This window comes from Sebastes fasciatus, chromosome 4 (assembly GCF_043250625.1).
Source record: "Sebastes fasciatus isolate fSebFas1 chromosome 4, fSebFas1.pri, whole genome shotgun sequence".
In the NCBI taxonomy this organism is placed as follows: domain Eukaryota; kingdom Metazoa; phylum Chordata; class Actinopteri; order Perciformes; family Sebastidae; genus Sebastes; species Sebastes fasciatus.
Window position 1 is genome coordinate 32,975,321 of NC_133798.1, and position 24,813 is coordinate 33,000,133.

The 24,813-nt window shown below is 41.0% G+C and overlaps 1 protein-coding gene across 2 annotated transcripts in view; it reads right to left on the minus strand.

The window, feature by feature from the left end:
* lrriq1 (leucine-rich repeats and IQ motif containing 1) overlaps window positions 1–24,813 on the minus strand; it is a 48,322-nt gene that overhangs the window by 11,767 nt on the left and 11,742 nt on the right. For both annotated transcript variants that reach the window (XM_074633701.1, XM_074633700.1), the window contains 10 exons: window positions 24,638–24,731; window positions 20,065–20,244; window positions 14,689–15,144; window positions 12,860–13,043; window positions 10,755–10,880; window positions 9,544–9,633; window positions 8,486–8,619; window positions 7,871–7,942; window positions 7,670–7,758; window positions 6,474–6,575 (listed from right to left, as the gene is read on the minus strand). In XM_074633701.1, coding sequence (XP_074489802.1) covers window positions 6,474–6,575; window positions 7,670–7,758; window positions 7,871–7,942; window positions 8,486–8,619; window positions 9,544–9,633; window positions 10,755–10,880; window positions 12,860–13,043; window positions 14,689–15,144; window positions 20,065–20,244; window positions 24,638–24,731 — 1,527 coding nt within the window. The remainder of the gene's footprint in view (window positions 1–6,473; window positions 6,576–7,669; window positions 7,759–7,870; window positions 7,943–8,485; window positions 8,620–9,543; window positions 9,634–10,754; window positions 10,881–12,859; window positions 13,044–14,688; window positions 15,145–20,064; window positions 20,245–24,637; window positions 24,732–24,813) is intronic.

Sequence of the window (24,813 nt, forward strand, 5' to 3'; positions counted from 1 at the left end):
GAAGTAGGCTCATTTTCTCATCGACTTCTATACAATCAGACTTCTTTTTGCAACCAGAGGAGTCGCCCCCTGCTGGCTATTAGAAAGAATGCAGGTTTAACGCACTTCCGCATTGGCTTCACTTTTCAGACCCGGAGGTTGTCCACTGCAAGAAATACAAGCAGTCAGACAATCAGGTTGTAAACAAGCCAAAAGTTTTTTAGCAGTCCCAGATTATTTAACCACTTTATTTATTCGTAACCTCGTTTAACTGTAATGTTGGTAATAATTCTGCTTCGCACAGTAAGACTGCGTGCATACACATCTACAGCAAGTATGGTAAATCAGCAAGCAAGTTGAACCACAAAGTCAGTCTGTGAGAGATGTTTACAAGTTTTAAGGTCTCAGTATGCTTAAAACAAACTAGTGTGACGTGTCCTCTAACCGTGTCTAAAGGCAAAAGTCTTTTCCAAATGTGGAATGTGAAGCAAAAAGCCTGCCATCATAGAAAGAGAAGAGACGCAAGAAATCTAACTATAAAGCCTTTAAATGTTTTTTGCATATCTCGAGCACTGTTCATCCGACCAACTTCACGATTGCCAGGTGTACTGCTGGGGACCAAAGAGAGTGTTTTTTTTTTAAATTTGGTGCAATTCAATATTAATAAACTTTGAAAAGTCCAGCATGTCGTCTGCAGCGGGCAAACCACTCACTTTTGCTGCTGGATCCTGTATATAGCCTGCTAAAGCTACATGGATGCTGATTATCGTTACAACCAAACTTTTCTTCACTTCCCTGTAGTCAATGAGCACGAGTGGATAGCCTACAGGAACAGCAGCAGCAAGCAGCAACGCCTCAGGTATACACAAATATTCAGCCCGTTCTGAAGAGGCATGTTTTGAACGAGCACTGCACTAGTCCTACAAATAGTGATAACACTTCTGGATTGGATTGGACAATGTCTCCTTAAAAACATTCATAGTGTTGCACTCAGTTATACAAACAAAGTGACGGAAGTAGTTGAAAAAAAGGGAGCTTGAGAGAGAAGTTCAAGCCCTGCCTACTTTCTCACTTCTGAACATCTGGCCAATCATCTCAAATGAGGTGATTGTTGGATTGCCTGTTTTGTTAACATGTTCTCATCCCAACTCTTCACATACGGATGCTTTGTCAGACCCTTGGCGCCACTTTATGGTGACAGTAAACATGTGCTTCACATTGTGAATTCAAATGAAAACGCCTACGTCGAGGCAACAAACTCACTTAAAGAACTCAAGGGTTGGGCTTAAAATAACTGTGTTTGTAAAGTGAAAATGAAACTTAACGATGTGAACACAGAATATAAATGAAGAGCACGAACAGCGTTCTCCTGGATGAAAGCCCTGTGTTTGTTGGATGCATCTATCTCCCCTCCCATCCACTCTATGTGTGTTTTTTCGCTCTGAGCTCTGTGCGTTTACTGTTGCCACAGATGGGTTGACATTGTAGTCAATGGAACGCCTGGTGCGTCTCATACAGGCGCTAAAGGGTGCCTTGTGCGTCAGCATCACACGTCGACGGCCGTGACAAGGCATCGGTATTTCACGCCCTGGGAATGAGAACAGGTTGGTTTTGGAAAGTTAAAAAACATTGTTGGACGCCGCCCAATTTTGCTGTCTCAAAGGGGGTTTAAAACGCTGTTAGATGACTATTCTATAAACTATAAAGTATTCTACAAACAATCCGATGAGATCGGTATTTGATGCATACTGAGGCCTTTACCGTTAACCTTTGCTTTCTCTTCTTGGCTAAGCTTTGTTTAAACTACAAACATAAAACCCCAAAATATAACCAAGTTGTGCACTGAAAATATCCTTTTATCATTAGACACAGGCATTATAAAACAAGAATTTTTTTTTACTATGTAAAAACTCAGCTTTGAAGAGAAAATATTAAAATGCCGTGTCATGTTAATGGTCAGGATACAGAGACTTGGCAGACTTGCTCTTGGCTCGCAATTGGCTTATGAAATCTTGAACTAAAGCAGCCCTAAAGAGCATGAAACTTGACTTTAGACTCACTCTGACAGACTTGAAACTTTCCCCATAAGACTTAAAAACAGCTAAGCTACGGCTAACCCTTACCTTGTTTTGTATTGCATCGTAAAAACCGTATTGAGAGCCCTGTTTTCATGGCATTTGCAGAGTGGAAGAAGAATCAGAGCGTGTCTGAAATTTGAGGATCCTAACTCAGTGTTTTTAGTGTCTCTGTGTGACTCAGACTGCTGCCCAACTCTACATTGGCTTTGCATGTTTCTGCCTTAAGTGTGCCAGTGCATCTCAAACATATACTATGAGGAGAGAGCTCGGCTGCCTGAGATAAATAGAAGCTCTGAGATTACCGGGGATGAAATTGAATGCATATGAATGGTGGTAAATAGTCTGCCATCAAGTTATTTTGGATGATGGATGATAAACAAGATGATTGTGTTTCAGTTGGACTTTGTAGATGACTTGAAGTGTGAAATCGAGTTAAGTGCTCAAGAGGTAGGGGTTCCAGGCTGGAATAAAAATATATACCCTCGTGTGCCTCTGACATGAGGACGGATGTTTGGTGGGGTTGGATCGCAGTTTGGATGGAAGGAGGAGGTTGGAAGGGGGTGTGTGTGCCTGGGGGGGTTGAGTGGAAGGCGTTGGTGGAAAGTAAGAGGAGAAACAAGGAGAAACGCTCGGAGGCATACAACATCTTGAACATCTGCAGCACCCAGACACTTGATGATACAAAACCATCAAAAAAAAAAAAAAGGGACATGTATTTCTATATTTTTTGCCTCTAAAAGAAAATGTTTTGTGGCTCTGCTCCACTCTCTCCCTCTCTATCTCCCTCTCCGGGTATGTAAGCTGATACCCATTTCAAGTGGGTTACTCATGTCCAGCACATCCACACAAAGAGCCCGGATAAAATAAACACGCCGCGTCGGATATCTTGGAAAGAATCTGTCATGGGTTTGGGGCTAATCACCTCCAGAAGGGGCTTGACTCAAAGCCTGAAACGTTAGCCCCTGTCGGGGAGCGCTGGCTGGGCCGGGCTGGGCTGGCTAGTCCCCGGGCACTGGGGATGGATCCGGAGGAGGGGGTGCCTCCCACAGGTCAGGACCAGGGGAGTAAGAGGGGAGGCTGGCTTGGGCCCATTTACAGAAACTTGCCACGACATACCACCTCTGCCGTCGCCGCAGCCTCACGGTCATCCTGTAAAAAGGCAGCAGGAGCCGTCTCCTCCAGAACCGAGCTGGTTAGAGTTACGCATTTTACAGGAACCCTCTCAGAAAAGCGACTGAGGACACGGGGTATTAAGCAGAGAGGGGAGGGTGATGTTCTAACCAGTGACCCCCGTTACTTTATCAGCTGATGTAGCCGCTTCACTTCATTGCTCCAGAACACCAGTCCCGTTTGATGAATTATCAAGAAAAGGGTGGAGAAGAGAGATAAGCATATTGGAAAGAACCACAACTGGAAATATTGTTGTAACGTAATAGGTCATTTGGATGGAAGCGGTCCTCGACTGCCAGTTGGCTGAGAGCTTATCCACAGCTTTATTGTGCTCAGACACGACTTTAGAGTCAGCAATCGCAGTGTTGGAAACTTGACATAATACACCTGCAGTTCAAAATAAACACTTATGCTGTCATACTCAAAATCAGCTTTTCATGTTAAATAAATTATCAGACAAAAAGTTATTAATGGGGAAAAAAAATCAACTGCCATCGCTGCCAAAAGTTAAGTTTGTCCATCATTGTCTGATGAAAGTGCATCGTGAGTTTGGCAATTCACTGAAAAATATTTAAAAGATTCTTAATAATCTTTGAAAACATTAAAATAAGTTGTTGCTTGATCTTTGGCTGCACAGCAATGAATCAGTTTTAAGGGAAACAAGGCGACTCCTTCACAACTATTCTACAAACAAATTACTAAGGCGATCCACCCAAAACAGATAAAGCGGAACGAAAAACATCCCAAAGTTTAAGGTACGATCTGTTTCCTTTTTAAAAAAACACTGTAACATGAAATGACAAGCAAACATACTGTATTTCTCCACAGCTAATTAAGGGGTATTTCATGCTTATGGCAGCATTGGACTTGGACCAGTCACTTCACTGCCTGCTGGCAAACGCTGCTGTTACAGCGTCCCTGTGACTGCTGGATGACCGCGAGCGCCGTGCTCTCTGGATGTGAGGCCTTGACCCCGGTGGGTGGGGGTGGGGGTGGGGTGCAGAGGAAAGATGGAGACAGGCATGATAAAAGCAGACCCCCCCCCCCCCCTGTCCTCCCTCCTGCCCTCCCTCCCGGCTCTTCCCTCCCTTTTAAGTCTGGCTGTGGACGTCACAATGCCAAATCATCTCTCCACCTCAGGGCAGGGCAGGAGGCCACAGCAGGAAAGATGGAGGGAGAAGTTGGCCTCTTCTCAGACTATCAAACTACTTTACACCACGGTCAACCTGTTAACTCTTTTGACGATTGTTTTACTATCCATAACAATAAGAATTAAGTCTTACGGAAGAAAGAATGTCATCTGTGATAAGTTAAAACCTGTTTGGTTATGTGAAACCATTTATACAAACAGCTTCAGAAACATGCAGGTACACGGTTGTTGTTGTTTCTTAAGTTTGGGACAGCAGACCGTATATAAGAAGTGGATGTAGTCACTGTGACATCACCCATTGATTTGTGGATTGCCGTTTTGAAGCCTCGAGTTCGTCATATTGGCCGTCGCCATCTAATTTTTTTGCAACCGGAAGTGACACAAGAGGAGCTAAGTACGACCAAACGCTGAATAAGACATTTTTAGATGACCAAAATGTTATAATTAACTTTCATGAACTGAAAACACACTGTGAAAGGGTTAAAGTTCTAAGATGAAAACACGGACAACTCCCAGACCGGACAACGCCGTGGTAGCGACCTGTCAATCACAAGGTAGCCACGCCCTAAAGCATCCCCTGCTTTATGGTCTATTTGACTCTAAATGGGACCATAATTTACGAAACGAACATCATGGTGTATTGAAGAAGACTTGAAACTAGCAATGGGGACCATAAACTCATGTTTACAATGTTTACTGAGGTAATAAATCAAGTGAGAAGTAGGCTCATTTTCTCAGAGACTTCTATACAATCAGACTTCTTTTTGCAACCAGAGGAGTCGCCCCCTGCTGGCTGTTAGAAAGAAAGCAAGTTTAAGGCACTTCAACATTGGCTTCACTTCTCAGACCCTGGAGTTGCCCACTGTTTGGGACCAGTGAAATAGCACCTACATTTAAAGAGAAATTCCAGTTTCATACAACCTGGGTGTTATTTTTGTATGTGCAGTTTTGGCAATAATTTCTCTTGATGATAAAAAACAAATGTGTGATTTCTTACTGCTAATGCTTCTTGTCCAGAAACATGACAGACTGTCATACTTCATTGAAGTAATATCACTGTGTTGCCAGATCTCAACAACATTAGTGAGTTTATGTTATTCTCACTGATAGAAACAATTGCCAAAACTATGAAAATAATAATAATAAAGTAATATAATAAAGTATTGTAATATATCTGTATTTTCTTCAGTTTAGGTTGAGTTTCCAGTCTCAAGTGTAACGCTCTGGTCTGTACAGATGTTCATGTCATACTAATACCCCTTTTCCATCAAAATTAGCGTGTATATGCAGGTTTTTTAAACACTGGAAAATCCACTAAAAATAGGCAATAGACTCTTTTCCCATTGCCAATAGACTAGTATGCCTTTCTGTTTTTTTTGGCGATGTGTATGTTTGTTAGTGTATCTGTTACTTATTCAGTCTCTCTTTCAAACTCTCAAATCAGAGTTGGTGATTGTTGTTTCTGTCAATGGAGTTTGGTGGCTTTGAGGAGAACATATAACGGCTGTTTCTTTTCACATTCAACTCTGTGAATTAAGTGTTTATTTCGACCAAACCAGAGTTGGTGATTGTTGGAACAATGGAAAGACTAACAAAGACGGTTTTGATGAGTTTTATTTTGTTTCTGTTGAGACTGAATGAAATGTGTTTCGATGATCAGCGAGGTAAAATTACTGTTTTCTGACTGAAGTCTGGTAGCTTTGAGGAGAGCATGGTAATTGTATGTTTTGTATATTTATAAATTATAATACTTGTCTAAATCCCTGTTGATTTTATTTATTATATATTACATATTCACTTCAACGTGCGTCACACAGCATCGCACCGGAAAAGGGGCGAAAATTAGCGTGTCCACCCGGCCGGGTGTCACGTTTCCATCACGGCCAATCAGAGCTGGAGCCAATAAATACCTGTGACTACTGCGTGTCATTTGTACGGGGAATGAATCCCTATTGTAACTTCTACCACTGAAAACAAAAGCCAGATGTTAGTGGGTGGTAGTGGGGTTTTTGTCCAGTGGGAAGGGGGCTTTAGAAAGCTGAATTTACAGGTGTTACCGCAGGTTTACAAAATGTGTCTCAGGTCTCAATTCCTACCTTTTCTATCATTCCTGTTGAGTTGTGCTGGCCTGTTTCGTGCCTCCACTGGAGCCAGCTGGTAACTGCAGTTTCTGAACAAGGCAAGACGGACGGAGGGATCTAGCAGAGAGAGAGAGAGAGAGAGAGAGGGTCAAAGAAGGACAAGGCAGGCCTAAAACCAGAAGCAGAAGACCAGGACCAAACATTTGGAAAATTTTAGAACAGCGCTCTGGTTCCACTGAGGCAGATGCCATTAGGGGTTAGTGCCGACATAGACCTGTGTGTCGGTGGAGCAAGATGACAAGAGCCCTGCTATTGGAATCATGCATTTGCAATTGTGATCAAAGAGCAGCCTCCCTCTACATGACCGTGGCATGATAATCGTGGCAGGACTACTGTTTCTTGGTGCAGAGCGGAGGTGAGGTCACCTTTCACTGCAGCCGCACTCAACCACTACAATGAATCGGAACGCAAGTCATCACGGGACGACTTGTCGAGAGGTTTCTTGGCAATAGTTATTTCCTTTGCAGGCTCTCAAATAAGGCCCAATAAGAGGCGACAGGTCCTGGCTTCTGCTGTCTGTTATGGCTCGTTAACATACGCGGGGTGGAAAGGTTCACCGCCGAAGCACGGTTGAAGGAACAAAGACGAGAATGAAGAGAGGCAAAAACAAGAGTGTGGGTTTTTCCCTTTTGAAATGGTATGAAAATGGATTTATGTCCTAGCAGCAGTTTCTTCCATATTGTGAGGGGTATTCGGTGTTAAAAGATTAGGAATGAGGAGACAGGAAGACACATTAGTTCAGGTGTAGAAGGATTACTGAACAAAGGGAGCTTTGTATTTGAGGCCATTTAAGAAATTAAAACGAGAGCTTCTGACCAGCCCTCATAATCTGTATATTTCTTCATATAATATATGAAAACTGTTCTATTAAACCTGAAAAAAGGGAAGAGGTGTTTCTGTTATTTAGCCTACCCTCATTGATATAAATCAGGTAGACAAAATAATAAAAACACTGACAGGTGGCGGTAGTATAACGCAATTCAACAACACCAAAAACTGCCGCCTTCAAAATGACCATACAGTTGTATCAACACCTCTCTGCTACAGTTTCAGCAGTACTATAAACTTCACCTAAACTTTAGCTAGGCGTACCTAATAAACTAACAACTAACAAGCATATATCTATAATAATCTGTTCTACACACACTCACCCCTACGTTTCTTCTGCCGTTGCGTCGTTGACTTCATCTTCTGAGCTCTCTTGAGCATCAGAAGAGCCGTGTGGCTGTCGGTGAAACCCCTGCAGACAACAAGGACAAGACGTGTCACACACAAAATCCCATTCAATGAAATAACAAAACACACATGCCCATCGAACAGAAGACACAGTGTGTGATAAGACGGTGATTTACCATTCTTCCACAATCTTTTCTGATCTTTCAGAGAGACCACTGAGTACTGAGGTTGAAGCAGGAGATTTGCTTCTGAAATCATAGAGATTAATGTCCTTAAAAAAGGATATCATGACATGCAGAAATTTACAAATGTATGTTTTATAATATGACCATACATTTTTATTAACCATCATATTTATATGCCATTAACCATGACATAAGTATATTAAATATTGACAGAATTTAGATATGTGTCGTCATTGTCTGAAAATCAATTTATATCTAATTTCAACATAATTGTATCATGGTAGATTTTGTGTATCGCTTGTTTAACATTATGTGTTTATTGTGTTATTCATGTTTGTTTAATTGTTTTTATTGCACTTTAATACATACTTTGAGGTCGACTACACTTTGGTACTGGAGCAAATACTATTTCATGTCCTTTGTGTACTGAGAGAAGGACAGTAAACAATCTTGCATCTAATGGTGTTCTTAGTCATTTGCTTTGGATTGACTACATATGAATATTTCAATGTCAGTGTCGTATGAATGTCATCTAGGTACAGTATAATAAAAGTGAGAATATGCCATTGTCATGGCAGCCAATAATTTGGCGGTGGGTTGTTCTACCTGTTGGAGCTCTCAGGGGAGACTCTCTGTCTAGCAGAGTCCATGTGTTCTCCAGAAACCCAGGCCTGCTTTGGCCTCCAAACCAGTGGTGGTGGGAGGATGTACTGGGAGGGTTCAGGAAAGTGGCAAGGAGGCTGGAACAAATACACAAATCAATGTCAGCAATAATTAACAGCTCTTATCACTTTATTTGATTAGTAGATTCTTAATAGCTTAAACAAAAGTATACACAGCAGCCAAGGAGTTTTTAATTTACTGGAGTGATTATTTACAATTATATTCAAAATTTGAACTTAGGAAACTTCTGCCAGAGTAAAAATTGACTTTGAGGTGTGTTCAGAAGGTTGTGATATTGGAGCTCTAAATGGAAAAATAGAGTTTAAGCTCTGTCAACATACAGATCCCAATATATGTTGAAAATATGGGAAAATGAAATATGATGTATACAATAATGTCCACTCACATTTAACTCAAGTGCATGTTTTCTTTTGAGGTATTTGGCTGACACAGTTTTAACTCAAGGAATGCTCCTAGCTAAGTCAAACTAACAGCTTAATTACTCTCCAGGTCCCGTTTTGTCTTTGTGGAAGCGCTAAATTGTTCATCCCCGCCTTTGATGTGTACCTCAGTGTCAACACATTGAGGCCGGCCATGACGGCAGCTGCACCGCATCAGCTGGCGTAAACCGGCCACCATGATGTACAGCGCTGAGCACGCTCCAAAGAAAAGATCCAAAGAGAGGTAAATGAAGAAAAAAAAAAACAGGACGACTGTCCGCCAGCATGAAAAATGACATCTGCTGGTGCAGAGCAACCTTCAGCCCTCCAGGAAATAATCTTGTTTTTCAAGAGGGTAAATTTAAAGATCAATCAGGGAGAGTGAGACAAATCCTGGAGGGGGCGATAACCAAGATGAGAAAGGGACAAGGCAAGAAAATAACTCTTCCAGTGACATCACACAGGGACTGCTAATTCCCAAAATCCACTGGCCACTTCCACTATAACACAGCTCACCAGGTTTTAAGAATATTACAGAATGTCCCGGTACAGTTTCTTTACCTTCAGAGATGGTGGCTGCTCTGACAAAGGGTAACATCTGGAAGGTGAGTCCTCAGAAAGCGGCAAGGTCCAGTGTTTCTCCAGCGCTGCCTTTTTGAAAATAAAAAGATTTTATATAAATGTATTTTATGTCAAGTACTTCATACTCTAATATGCTGCTTAATGCAAATGTATGTCTATATCTATTAATGTAAATCAATGAACACAATAAAACAATGACAAATATTGTCCAGAAACCCTCAAAGGTACTGCATTTAGCATAAAAAAATATGTTCAAATCATAACATGATCTGTGTGTCAGTGTGCTGACTTGACTATGACTTGCCCCAAACTGCATGTGATTATCATAAAGTGGGCATGTCTGTAAAGAGGAGACTTGTGGGTACCCATAGAACCCATTTTCATTCACATATCTTGAGTCGGAGGTCAAGGGACACCTTTGAAAATGGCCATGACTGTTTTTCCTCGCCAAAATTTAGCGTTATCTAGCCTCCGTCGCAATAAGTTAGCATGACATGGTTGGTACCAATGGATTCCTTAGGTTTTCTAGTTTAATATGATGCCAGGATCTAACTTTAAAATTGAGCCTGCTACAGCCTAAATGTAACGCAAGTTGCGTTAATGCGTTAAAGAAATGAGTGGCTTCAAAATGAATTTGTGTTAACGCGTTATCACGTTAAGTTTGACAGCCCTAATATACAGTATAGCAACAGGTGAGGAACAACAAAGAAAGGTGTTCTCAGTACCAAAACATATAATACTGCATATAATATATAATATTATAGTGTATATAATATGTAATAGTGAAGGGAGATCTTCAGTGCCAAGAACAGGTTAAAATAATAGCTCTTAAAGATTTGTGGATATGTGTTTTTTTTCCTTTTTGTGTATGTGCCCAAATTTGCCTGTCCGTAGATTTATGTGTAAACCTGAAATGTTTTGTATGTTTTTCAACACACGCATGTGCAGATTTTTGTGCACTTGTATGCATGTTTCTGTGTCTCTGTATGTACTTTTGCAGATTTGCATATGTGCAGGATTGTGTGTGTGTGTGTGTGTGTGTGTATGGAGATAATGTTGGGTAAGTATATGTACGCATTTATGCATTTTTGTAACGTCCTCTGTTCAGGTTTGTGTGTCCGATGGGCCGTTGTGGGGGTAAGGAGTTACTTAACCTTGAACGTGAGGAACACATGAACTTGTGTGCATACCTCATCAAAGACAAATTCATCCACGTCCACCTCCTCAAAGGTGTCGTCCTCTCCGGTGTCGGGGCATGTGACAGCAGCCAGAGCAGATGCGAGCCTCCTCCTCAGACTGAAGCCCCTCCAAAACGCCTGGAGGTACCCAAAGAACAAATAGTGAAAAAAAAAAAAAAAAGCTCCATGAATCATGAGACAAACGTAAATATTGTGTGTTATCCCATTAGAGAGATAAAACATGTTAACCTCTCTTTTAATTGCTGAGTGTTCTGCTGTCTGAACTCTGCGTGACTCCGGTGTCCGAGACAAATGGAGCTCCAGTGAGCCTCTAAATCCTGCAATTCCCAGCGGGCTGCGGGGGGCACACTTCACTTCAAGTAGAGCCGAGCAGGAATCCTAGAAGTCTTACTACCGCACTTCTTTGGAATCTGATTAATCACTCTGTACCCCCCCTATTCTACTACACCACTACCCCCACCTTCTCCCTTGGAGAGCCCTAAAGGACTCATCAAACACTTTTTGTGTTGAGAAAGGGATTTGGGAGAAGTGTTGAGTAGCATGATTTTCAGAACAGCAGCTTACACCTATATACAGAGGATTAGCCAAATAAGGCTCCATAGCATGTATGAGGCCTGAAGATGGATGTTCAAGGGTGAAAATGGACATTTTAAGATATTCACTGAGTGAAAGTGACTTCAGTTTTCAGTCACAATACTGGAGGATTCTAGTTGAAGGTTCTTAATAAAGTGGTGCAGGGACGACGTATTTTTGTAGGCCAACACGGATGTTAACATTGCTCTGGTTCCCTCGTCAAAAAGCCAATGGGATTATTCCATTGGATATTTGATTATTGCAGAAAATAAGCTCTGTGGCAGACAAACGTTTATGATACTTACATGTTTTGTTCAGCAAGATAATCTCCACAGATGGACACCACTTTTATGATTTTTGAATTGTGAATGCAATCACCAGAAGTAAAAAGCTAACGTTAGGCTATAAACAAACTACACCACGCTCGCTACACCACAAGGCTAAAGGCGGACTAGTGTTCGGCGTGATGACGTTTTGTAGTCTCATTTAACCACTTGTTAGCAACCGCGTAAAAGCTTCAAAATCCTTGAGTGGGGGATTTACTAGCCGAACCGTTCAATGGCGTACAAACCGAACCATGGGCTTGTTGAACCGTTGCACCACCTCTCATGCTGTGTGGGAATGTTGCGTTGGGCACATCATTTTACATACTCTACTCCGACTGGATAGTTGTTTTCTAATGTAGCTGCTATACTACACAAAAGAAAGTTTGGAAGGAAGTTCCTGTACGTACAGTAACAGTGTCCTTTCAAAATAACATCGGAGGGAAATTGGTCTGGTGGAGGATGTTGCAAAAATGGGCAAATGACAAAAAATACCACGTAAGCTACGTAGGTATGTTTTCTATGTAACAAAGGCAACGAACACATGAAGTCGTTGCCCCTTAAAGGGTAACTTTGGAAATTTGGACCCTAATCTGGACCATATTTCCCCATGCTTTTGTGTCTAACTGATGAACAATTGACTGACAACAATTTCTGAAATTGGTCCAGTATTGAGGGAGAGCGCTGTAGACGGCAGCTGCTCACAGGCTGCAATATGATGCTATCGGGGCAAGCTGGTACCGTCATTTACGTCCAAAAGTGCTTGTTTTTGCGATGACAGGCTCTGATTGTTATTATAAGTGTCTGACATTATGGAAAGAGTCTCGCTCAAGGAGAAGTCTCTGTCCAGCCGGGCAGAGTTTGTGTTATCTAAATTTCTCTGGAGTTTCCAGTTTATCTATTTCTCTGTAGGGTCCTTTCCATAATGTTGTCAGACACTTATCAGACACTGTCAGTGACAGAAACAAGCACTTTTAGTGGACGTATCGTTACATTGACGCTGCTTACTTGCCCTCGCAGCTCGTTTTGTGGCTGCCGGTTACAGCTCACTCCCTAAAAATAGGGAAATAGGGTCCAGGCTGGAAAATACTGAAGATACCCTTTAATTATAGCCTGACTATACTTGTTGGACTTTACCTCCTGTGCAGTAAGTCAAACAAGAAAGGTCAGAAATGTCTGACAAAATTCCAACAGTTTTACCTGGATGACAGTTGCAGCATAATCCCGGCCAATAACGCTGCCGTTAATATAGGAAGGTCCTGACTCTGGCTTTCCTCCATCTCCTCCTCTTCCTCCTCCCTCCTCAGCTGTGGAAAAGCTGCTGATGTTCCCACATTTCTGTCTATATTTCCTCCACAGCTGCTGAATCACGACTGCTGCTGTGCTGCTCCAAAAAGAACACACACACACAGACAAATACACACACACACATAGAGTGAGGGATATACATGATGTCATAGCACCTTCGTCTTTCAAAAACGTGAATTTATTTGTGAGCAGACATCTGGAGAGCAGGACTCTGGAGAGTTCCAGCCCGTCCAGAGCCCACCCTTCATATCAAAGATCTATGGTCCTCCCACAGATAGCGCGGTGTTAATGATGAAGCTGCGTGTTAAAATGAATAAGATGTTCAACATCTTCTGCTGTAAATCACAGAGAGGAGGCTCCAATGATGACAAATGCTCTGCAGCAGAAACTAATAAAACGCTGAGCTGCTATAAAAAGAAGTATATAAAAAAAAGAGTGTGTTTGCTTTAAGTCAGCAGAGTCCACTTATGTAGCATGAAAGAATTTGGAGGCTTTCATTACAAACACTCACAGATCTGTTGTCGACAGCGTAGTGTTGGATGCACAGAAGTGGACACTATAGGCCTTTTTCACAGTTGGACTTGTCGTTGTAGGAAAAGCACAGGTGTTACTAATAACACTAACGATGGCTCTGTTCTATTCAAGTGTTCCTGACAGTGAGCCAGCATGCACGATACCAAGGAGGCTACACAGAGGAGATGTCCCGGCTTCATATGGCGTCATATCATTGGGATACAACACAGGCGCGGTCAAATCTGGTCTGCACTTGCCGAAAGGCTCGATAGCTGGCACACGATCATAGAACATGAGGATGATTGATTTGTTTCACTGAGGCGTCTACAGGGAGGGTGTCAATAGTAGCCTACTTTATAGGTCAGAATTACAATTCTGCATAAACAAATGCTTTCTATTTGAAAATGTTCTATTGTATATTGGCCACCATCCATTCGAGTGTACCCAAAAAGTTCTGTCTGGCCAAGCGCACCCAAAGAGCACCTGAGCTGTGTCACACCCCATAGCTCCCATGCTGTCAAAGACCCCTTCTGTGACTCAATTTGCGTACTTCCGTACTTAAACTTGCTATTTTGAGTGCATTCACACTGAGAAGTATGGCAAATTGCAGTGCACTGTAAGTACCCAAATGTTGAACTCATAACATTCAAAACGTTGAGTGTGAAATGCTGGACACTTCTCAACCTCAAGGGTCATCATCTTTGCTACGTAGCGGAAGCGGAGGGGCCACCAACCTATTTCAAACTTGTGAAAACTCCAAACTATACAAATGTAACTTATACATGTGTTTTTTTTCACTAAGTGCCACTAAACTGTAGTTGGACAGAAGCCATTGTTGGGTTAATTTATCCATCTGAATTGAATTATGGCTGATGTGGCGTGATGTCCGTGGCTGACTATCACCAGCTGATCTACCGAGCTTCAAGTGAGTGCATAACAGCCGTGTGCAATTTGAGACAACACTACCCTGTCGAAATTCAAGTAAGGACATAGTGTCCACAGTGTACTACCGGGAAATGTACAAACAGAAGTATCCTAATTGAGACACAGCACCCGTGTCCCAGTCTTCATTTAATAGCCACGCACAATACCAGAAACCTGAAATCAAAACAGCTAAATGGAATTCAGCCATCATTAATTTCATCATTTGCTTTTCCTACTGAGACAAGGTGAAATATCTTATTGACTCAGAACATTTGGTGACTTACTTTTGGAGGTCCAGGTCTTGATGGCTGGACACAGATGCCATTTCAAGATTGTAGAGAGTTGTTTTTATCTTTGTTGCAGAGGAGTGAACATCGCCAGAGTTAGCTTTTCTAGCTAATGGCCCTTTCGTTGGACCTGTTGTAACAGTGTTGAATGTGTCATGCCGACTCTCTGCAGCTGACTTCTCAAAGGTCCAGTAGCTGCATCTGTCCCAGTTTGGAAAAACTGGTTGGACTTTTCCAGTGGATTCCATTTCTGGGCGCTCAGTACGCTTCTCAGCATTAGTACTATCCATGTCAAGTGTTTCCTCAGGTGTTGTTTGGCCTGCAGCCCTGTGTTTGTCAGCCACAGAGGTGTCACCATATTCATGGGCAAATCTCTGGTCCTTAGCGAGCTCCAGGGCCTCAGTGAAGTGACGGCAGGAGGTCTTTACAGCATCCAGGGAAGATGAGGCATTACTGTGAACATACACACAAAGACACACCGCATCAGGTGTGGATGATCACTCTTTTTAGAATCTCTTTAGAATGGCAGCATTGATTAAACATTAGTGTACTAAACATGAGATTTCACCAATGCTGCATAAACGTAACCGTAGATATATATATTAGGAGTTCCAGTTTAAAAGCTTTTATTCAATGTAAGGATGTCCATGCTAGTTTTAAATAGATTTTACATTGATTTCTGTTTCTGTGATAAGTTTGACACTGGAAAATTCATTGGGACAACTAATATTAGTAAATCATCTCAGAGCTGTGGATCATTAGATCTGGGAAACAGCCTCGTTACAACCTGTATGAGGTGGATTCTGTACAGTTCGGATTTAATCACCCTGCTTACAGTACAAAGAAAGATGTTTTGTTTCTAAAAATGATTTCTATTCTATAAATATTTATTTCTTAAAAATAATTATCAGTGGCGTTGTGAATGTGATCATTCAAAAGACGTTTAGATTTAGTTTGGAGCATGCTGTTATTAAATAGTATTAGAGAAGCTTAATTCAGCATTTTTAATTTCCTGAGAAATTCAATCACTTCTGCTGCAAAGAAAGATATAAAAGTAAATGTAATGGAATATCAGACTTTGCTAATATTTAGTTTTTATTCTGGACCAGTTCATCTGAGGTAAAGTGAATGAACTGAGGGTGTGTGTGTGTGTGTGTGTGTGTGTGTGTGTGTGTGTGTGTGTGTGTGTGTGTGTGTGTGTGTGTGTGTGTGTGTGTGTGTGTGTGTGTGTGTGTGTGTGTGTGTGTGTGAGTGAGTTGCCTGCCTGCTCTGTGTGTGCCCTAATACCACATAATGACTCTTTCATTGAGGGGATAAACGGACTACAAAGCCACCTCAATGGAAACTTAATTAATCTATTAGCAATGCTTGGCTCTGCTCCCCTCCGTGTCTTCAACCCCGAGGGGGCAGAGACGCTCCAGTGCCCAGTCGGTCTGTAGGGCCAGTAGCCTTAGGTAGTACAGCTTCTGCTCTACAAAGACCTAGCTCTTCGCTCTCAGTGGGACAAGACAGAGGACAGTCGCAGGGTCCAAGAGGATTGTGACCCCACTGACCCCCTCCCCCGGTACCTGCTGGTTCACTCCAGGGTCACCATCAACATGTATACCACTGATATAAGAGAGCAGAACTGACCAAAACATGTTTTATAATGCTAAAGCTGCAATATAAAATGTTTTTGACAGCACCAACACAACACCAAAATCCCTATTGTCTTTTCAACTATATTTTAGGACACTTGGGGGCTCTAGCATTTACTGGGACTGTGTCATATGGGTGCTCCAAGCAGGCGTCATAGCTGCTATAACTACTGCAAGAAACTGAAGACAAGCAAAGGTCGAGACAAAGCCTGTGCCAAAGTATAATGGATTTAGTGTGTTATTTATTGCAGATTGGATCTGCTTCTTGTTCTTCTATACAGATGCTGTTTACATTAACTTCAGGATAGACCAGGAATAGACCAGATAGACGCTAGCTCACCAAGATGACTAAAAAGTGGTGGCACATGAAGCTTTAGAGACTAAAAGCAAAACTATGTTCAGATTGTTGCTTAGTCACTTGATTTGTCTGACTCAGACTGCTGCAGCCACATATTAGTTTCAGCTGAACTTTGAAATGCATCTTCACACAGAACAGGGTCTATGAATTTTTATCCCCATCCCTTGCATTGTAACCGTGATGACTCTTTCAATGTGCATATGGGCATGTGAGTATTGTTTTAAGATAGTATTATCACATTAAATGATTTGCAGCGCACAATTTACATGCAGTGTCAATGTTCAGTAGCAGTGCAGGAAGTATGGTGCTGTTTATGTAGTGAGGTGGAAAGTAAGGGCGGGGAGGTTGGGGTGGGTGTGTACCGCATTAGACATTCATGCCAGAGACGAGTGTTACGTTCTGTCTTAGATCAACAATAACATTTCGCTTTGTAATGACAAACATCCAGGAAAAGGCAAGTTTTAATAGGTTTAATATGATTATTCTTTCTAAACCTGGTTTCTAAACCACGGCAATATGCGACATCTGTGATGTATGACAGCTAAAATATAATAATATTTACGTAGTCAGGGGAGGAGGGTAATATTCAGAGAAATCACTCAGAATTTCCGAGATTAAAATTGTAAATTTACGAGAAAAAAACGTAGATATTCCGTGAAATTAAAGTGGTAAATTTACAAGAAAAAACTCACAAATTTAGGTGAATTATTCTCTGAGATTATTAAGTCATACATTTGCGTGAAAAAAAACAGAAAATAATTTGTTTTTTTGTCAAGGAACCACATCACTTCACTTTGCAAGGTTGGATCAACCTCATCACACCACAGACGCCACCGTTAAACAGGGGATTCCACATGCACATGTTAGTGAGGAGGTGCAACAGTATGGTACATGGAGATATCCTTGCATCTGTCCATTGCATTGTAGTTCACAAAAGCTATCATCTCATCCAAATCAGTATTTTTTTCTGAATAGGCTCAATTTACGGCAATATCTCTTCAGAGTCCGGATGCTCATGATAGTATGGAGATTCTGTGGTAAAATCACAAGCATTTAGTTATTGATGAATACGATTGTGAAATATAATGTGATTAAGTCATCCATTGCATGCATAATACATGGCAAGCAGTTGCGTCTGTGGTGTGATGAAATTGATCCAAACTTGCAAAGTGAAGCGATGTGGTTCCTTGAAAAAAGGACTATTTTTCCCAGTTTTGTTTCTTTTAAATTAACAACCTTTATCTTGGAAAGTCTAAGTTTTTTCCTGGAATATTACTCCCCTATTCTATTACCTTCCTTGATGAATGTCGAAGAGAGCATTAAAGATTCAATCTATTCTGCTGCATTACCCCTCCAGCTTGTCTCTAAGAGACGTTTGAGCTGTTTGGAAGAACGCAAGGAGAATAAAGAACATAGCCAGGAGAAAAAGAAGTAAGAAGAAGCAAGATTTTTTTTTCCCTTTCCTTTCTCTGTCCTACATGCTCTCTAGGACACAGAAATACTTGTTTTTCTTAAACCTCTGTGTTTGTATTAAGAGAGAGAGACTTTAGTTGCTCAGCAAAATTCATAAAAAGTACATCGTAGGTATAAAATAGAGGCATTTTGTGAGGAACAGAGGATTCAGCCTCCACTCTACTCCCTGTAGAGAAAAGTTGTGAAACCAAACCCCTGATAAACCCCATGGTGTCCCACCTTACAGTCACCGGTGGACCGGCGTGTGGCACTCTTCTCACCTCCTCTAAACCTCAGTCAGACACAAGGTCAGGCCAGGGGTTAAATGGCTGTGTTGGTCCTTACTAAGCCCGCAGAATGGCTCATTGTCCAGAGGCCAGGGGGGTAGAGGGCACACAGCGAGGGGTGAAGCAAAGGGAGCGCCACGCTAACCCCCCAAGCCATAGGAGTCCTCAGTGTGACCCGCACGGGTAGCCGCAGCCACGTTTCATCTTTTGTGCTGTGTAATTTGGAAGGGTCATGAAGATAAGCAGAGAGTTGACCACTGTTTTAAGTGTTGGTGGTCCTTCTCGCATGGGAGTGTCAATGTGTGCAGAGGCCAGTGACATCGAAGGACTTGTGAAAATAGATGGACGTTGTCTTTAGGCTCACTACGCCCTATGTATGAGACATAACAAGAGGATAGCTGACATTCCTCATGTCTGTCTGTCTGACGGGCTGATCAGCACAAGATGAAACGTGTAATATGACCTCTTGTAAATAGGTTTGCACTCATTTATATCGTCCAATTTTTACTCTGGTTTGCCATTTGATTCCATTTTTTCTTTTCAAGTGTGTTATAATCCCTTTAGGTTTTCACCTCTCCGCTGCATGTTTCATTCCTTTTTTTTCTCTCTTTTCCTTAAAAAGTTAAATTAATCTAACATACAGTACAGTAATGATTGAACAAACGTATTTTTGCTGAGGAAAACTTTAAAGAAATTACGATTTTCTGGTAATTTTCCGCATTTTTACGTAATTTGGTTTGGAATTAATAATTACTTGCCACAGAGTTTAGTGACAAGTTAGATAAAAGGGAGAAAGTGACACTGGAACTACAGCACATGGTGCATTCATTACCCTTTTTTCTATTAGTACACCTCCAAGCCAAATTTGAATGAACAAATCTGAGCTGAGCAGTTCCCTCCTTCCTTCCCATGAGCTGCTCCAGAAATCTCAACATTTCAGTTTACCAACACAGATGATGTAATGGAAACTCCCCGAACTTCCCTAGTGTCAGTATTAGAGGAAATGATCATGATGAAAATGGTGTTATCTGAGTTAACAATAAGCATCACAGATTGGTTTTGTCCCAAATCCTGCTCACTGTACATACAGTATATAGACATGTATACATGCACATACTGTACATAATCATCCAGTCCATGTATATCCATCCAGTATTTATTTCTTTGCTCTATTTGTATTGTTTACAACTTACAGAACACTTGACTTGTATATAGAATGTTTTATTTCATTTCTTATTTTATTGTTGGTCATTGGTGCTTTTTATGCATATATAATATTTATATATACACCTATTTTTTTCACTACTTTTGTACATAACAGTCATTTCTATTCCTCACTTTTATTTGTCCAGCTTTGTTGTCCTTATCCCTAGCTGTTATTTCTATTTTTGTGTATGTACATTGAGAGAGATGCATAAAACTGGAGTCAAATTCCTTATATGTATGTATGTACGTACTTGGCAAATAATTCTGATTGATGGCTCCATGACAGTTCAAGAAAGGATTATCAGTCAAATTTGGAGTATGACGCCTATCCAACCACTTTCTCTGACCACTGGTAAGACCTGCACTCATCCACACTAGACACACAGCACACCAACAGTCCATCTACACATGCAGTCAGTCATTTGTCTCCTACCTGAGCTCCCTGCTGTGCTGCTGCTGTAAATCACGAGTCTGCTGAAGCTGAGCCTGACAGAACGTTAGGAAGCTGCCTGAGGCCAGGCTGACCTGTTGAACAGCAGGGGGCGTTAGAAAAGAGTCTGTCTTCTGCTCATTGATGGCCCTCAGGCTAGGCACTGCTTTCTGCAGAGTGGATCTGAAAAGGAGAGCAAACTAGATGAAATATCAGAGGACATTAAAGGGATAATTCACCCACAAAATGACCATTTCTATATCAGTTACTCACCCCATGTTACCTTGAATTCTTGAAGAAAAGTTTGTTTTTCTTGCGAGCCTCCACGGTGAACTGAGAATCCAAAAGCTGAGAAAAGTCTTGATAAATTGAAGTAAATGGGGACCACGTTTAACAACAGCAAAACCATATCAAAACATCCGTCAGCAAGTCCAGAGTGTTTTAAATAGTAAGGGTTTGAGGTCTGAGACTGGATAAATTAGACTTTTTGACATTTTGATATAGTTTTGCTGTTGTTAAACGCAGCCCCTCATGTACTTCAATTCATAAAGACCTTTCTCAGTTTTCTTCAAGAATTCAAGGTAACACGCCGTGAGTAATTGATATACAAATGGTCATTTTGTGGGTATATAGTATTCACTATAATATCAACAAAAAATCTTATAGTATAAGTAGCGCAATTAAATGGAAACTTTTTTTTGTATAATTCTTTTAAAAAATATTGTATTTAACCAACACACAAGACCAATGTGGTTCATATCATTAATACATTTATTTAAATAAAAATATAAAGATAAAAAATAAAACTACATCAGCTATCATATCGGTTGTAGCACTGGACAATACTGCACTTATTTGAAAAATTTAGATGAAAAAAGTATAGACATATATTTAAATCTATCATCTACTAAGATATTTTTAGCGGACACATTCACATAACATTTCAGACTTTTTTAAACAACTATACTATTGCTGCTATTGTTCTACATAATAACACAGCATTTGAATACGCTCTTCCCTACTGCACTGAATACAATCAGCTTGGTGAGTCCTACAGTTTGTATAAACAACAGTATAGTCAAAGACGATGAAGGCTTTTGATTGCGGCATGAACAGAACACGAAAAAGAGAAATTTTCAAAATGAGACTCAAGTTAGAGAGAAAAATCTTTTACCAAGGAATCATTGTAAACCCAGATTTCTGTCTGTATCGCTCAAGGGGTAAAACGTTTCTCTAATACTGAAGGGTTCTCTGTTTAGTTTGACAAATAAGAGTTTAAGGAGACTGTTTCGGGTCCGGCTGAGGCCACTCATCGTACATGCTGTTCTGCATGCTGACTACACTGTACATTTTGTCCTCTGGACTAATCTATTTACAGTGAATAGGTTTTGAGACAGTTAATGCAATTGTTAACTTTATATTGTTTTCTAAAAGTGCAGTTAAAGGAACTCTACCCATGGCATATGTTAGGTAGTATGAGCCTTGGAAGTGGAGGAGAGCCCTGAGCGGCTGTGAGTCTGGGGGAGAGGTAACTGCTGCCTGAGGCTAAGGATGTCCACGCAGAGGAATCCCAACTATCTGCCAGAGAAACAGACTCAGAGCATCCACTAGCGGAGGCCAAATGTGGTCTGTGTTCAGTGGGAAAATGTGGAGCTGGAAACTCTACAGGACACTGGGGAACAGCAACAATAAAACCCGTAAAAAATGCAAGCCTTCAGGCTACAAAGTCGATTTTTTAAAACATTTTGAGCAACTGTTTTTTTTTTTTTTTTCAACATCTATTCCCAGAGCACCGTATGCTCTTAAATCTGGTCTAACCAGAGGAGGATAAAACCTGTGTGTTTTTGTGAACATTTGAGCATTTTTTATTTTATATACATGGATATCACAAGATGTTTTAGCAATCCATGGCTATAATGGATTTTTCTATGTACCATAACTACAGACTGTACAGCTAATAAAGATGAAGTAGAGAGCAAAGAATCAAATACAGAAAAAAAGACTGATGGTGGAATAATATTTCTTTTGATTCAGGTACGGATATTAAACCCTTTTCTTCAGACCCTTGCAGAGGATTTAAACCCGCATAAATGGTTCATACTGTATTCTGATAGCATGCACAGATTTCCCGTCCCTGAGACAAAGACAAGACCGCAAAGGACGAGATCTGTTCACTGTCAGAGGGATACGGTTTTTGATGTGGCCCACTTGGGCTCTCCGACACAGATCGGGATTAGATTCCAGCCCTTCGGGCATGCTGTCTGGCTGGCTGTCTTCAAGTGAAGCTCCGAACCCAAATAGGACCTTTTGACGGTTACATGAGCTCGTTGAGGTGGGGAATGTAATTCAATTCAAGGATGGACGCCACTTAGACACACTTGGGAGAGTAGACCTACGTACAAATAATTGGATGCCACCAGTTGTGGATTTTTACAATGGATGATTCTCATTAAATAATTGGGGGGTTTTCAGAAAAACGACTCTCTCTGTACTGTGATAACTCGGGATGCACCGATGCAACTTTTTCAGTCCCGATACCAATACCTGGGCTTTGGGTATCGGCTGATACCGAGTACCGATCTGATACCAGTGTTTAATTAATAAGCCATATGCCTCACTGTGTGGAGGTGACTGGGATAATTCTTTTACGTGTAAGGCAACATCAGGTCTGACTTAAACATTGCTTTCCTAACTTTGTAAAACAAAATGTTACCAATAAATGCATAGATATAAATTAATTTAATTGTTCATCATTAAAATAATAAATCGTACACTAACAACTTGGTAAAAAAAATCTTCAAAATGAACAGGAATTACAATTCATGTGTAAACCTTTTTAATGCAGCAACAAATTGCTCAAAATTGTAATTAAATTTACAATATATGATGTATATAGTATATAAATATATAGTTGAATTGAATAGATTGGCCCAATTGCCACCGATACCCGATCCAGCTGTTTGACTCAGTATCAGCCGGATATCAGATCCAGTATCGGTATCAGTGCATCCCTAGTGATAACCTCTGCAATACACTCAACAGTTTTATTATTTTTTTGAAGCATAAAGCATTTTTTTTTTTGTTGGACCAAACTGTGTATTTGTAAAGACTGTTTAAATTCAATCAAATAAATGAAACTCTATTCTTCAAAAGATGGAGCTTCACAATTTAAATGCTCTGAATCTCTTTCTATATCTACATTGAGTATACTTGGACTTAAACTTTTCCTAAATTGTTATAAATGTCATCCTCCTTTCTGAGGGCAACACGGTTCTTGGCTCACATTCCTTCATCCTCCTTCTCCAGCCCGTATGAGCACAAGTCCGTATTTCATTTAGTGAAGACTTCCTCCAAAGCACATGCTCTTAAAGTGGCCCTGATTAATCAGGCCCAGTGTTTTCTTCTTCCACGTCTCCTGGATCAGGGGCTGCCTATACAGGGAGTGTAACTCTTAGCGCTTTGCCTTTTGGTGCTTTAATTTAACCGGTGTTATCACTGGCTTGGGATGAAAGGGCCAGGGCATGAGGGTGGAAATACAGAGGGTTAATTCCAATGTTGGCATTGGAGGTTAGGTAAAGTTCAATGAAATATTAAGGTTCAGTTAAGGCTTAAGGTTAGGAAAAATGTCCACAAGTAACCCCTGTTTTTAGGATGTTTTTCAGACAGAGAATAACCCATGAAGCAAGAAAATCTACAAATAAAAATCAGAAGTAGTACAAAAGGCTGGAATGGTTTATGTGCAACTGACATTCTCAGTTATGATGTTATAAAATAAACTAATCTTCTAAACTGAAACATAATGGGCTATTTGGAGGGGCAAGCGAAGTATAGTTTTTCATATTTTTGTTTTACTAAATGGGTGTGAGTAGCTCTGAGGAGCCAAACAACTTTGCGAAACCTGTAACAGCTGACATCATTGCTCGTGACGGGCCAATAGAAGCATGAAGGATACGAGCGGTCATTGCATATTTTTCATATAAACTCACTGCAACTGCCTTAACTTCAGTAAAATATTTAGGCACGATAAGTGAATGAGCAAATTGACACTGAAAAGATAATTGATTTTTCTGTTGTATCAATATTTGGGGTGATTACGAGCCCTTAGTGTGGCGTACGTAAGCGCAGATGTCGGTGGCGCGTCGCAGTAATCTAATAGCGGACGCGGATCACAGTGCTAATCCTGGGAAGTGGACAGGAAGGCCTGTGTTCTGCTGGAATGTTTAGACTACCTGAGCCAGTAGACCGAATTTGTGATAAAGAAATAGTAGCTTTTCACTGGTATGTTTCTTTGAACGTCCATCACGGCGAGAGATATTTCACAGCAAAGGAAGCAGAAACTGAAACTTTTGTCCAAAGAATTTCCAGAAACGGAAATTTCTAATTACTGTACGCTATCTTGATGTGAAACTGTGTGTCAACGAGTGAATACGGCACAATCAAATCAGCTTAATACAATAGCACTGATTCTTCTTACAAGCAGATGCATCCACATTAGAAAACAGTGAATTTAGATCATAGTAAAAGTAAAGTAGCCCAAGTAATTTGCTTTAACTCCACCACCAAGCCCTCGCCTTACCTCCAGCCACTCTCCTGCTGAAGAGGATTCCCTGTGAGGTGGACCTCTCGCAGGAATAGACATCCCTCCAGACTCTCACACACGTTCTGGAGCTCTGAAAGAGAAGTGAAAAAACAACTTGTCAATGTCTATTCTTCACTCTCACCAGCGTCTCACCTAGTTATGCAGAACTACGA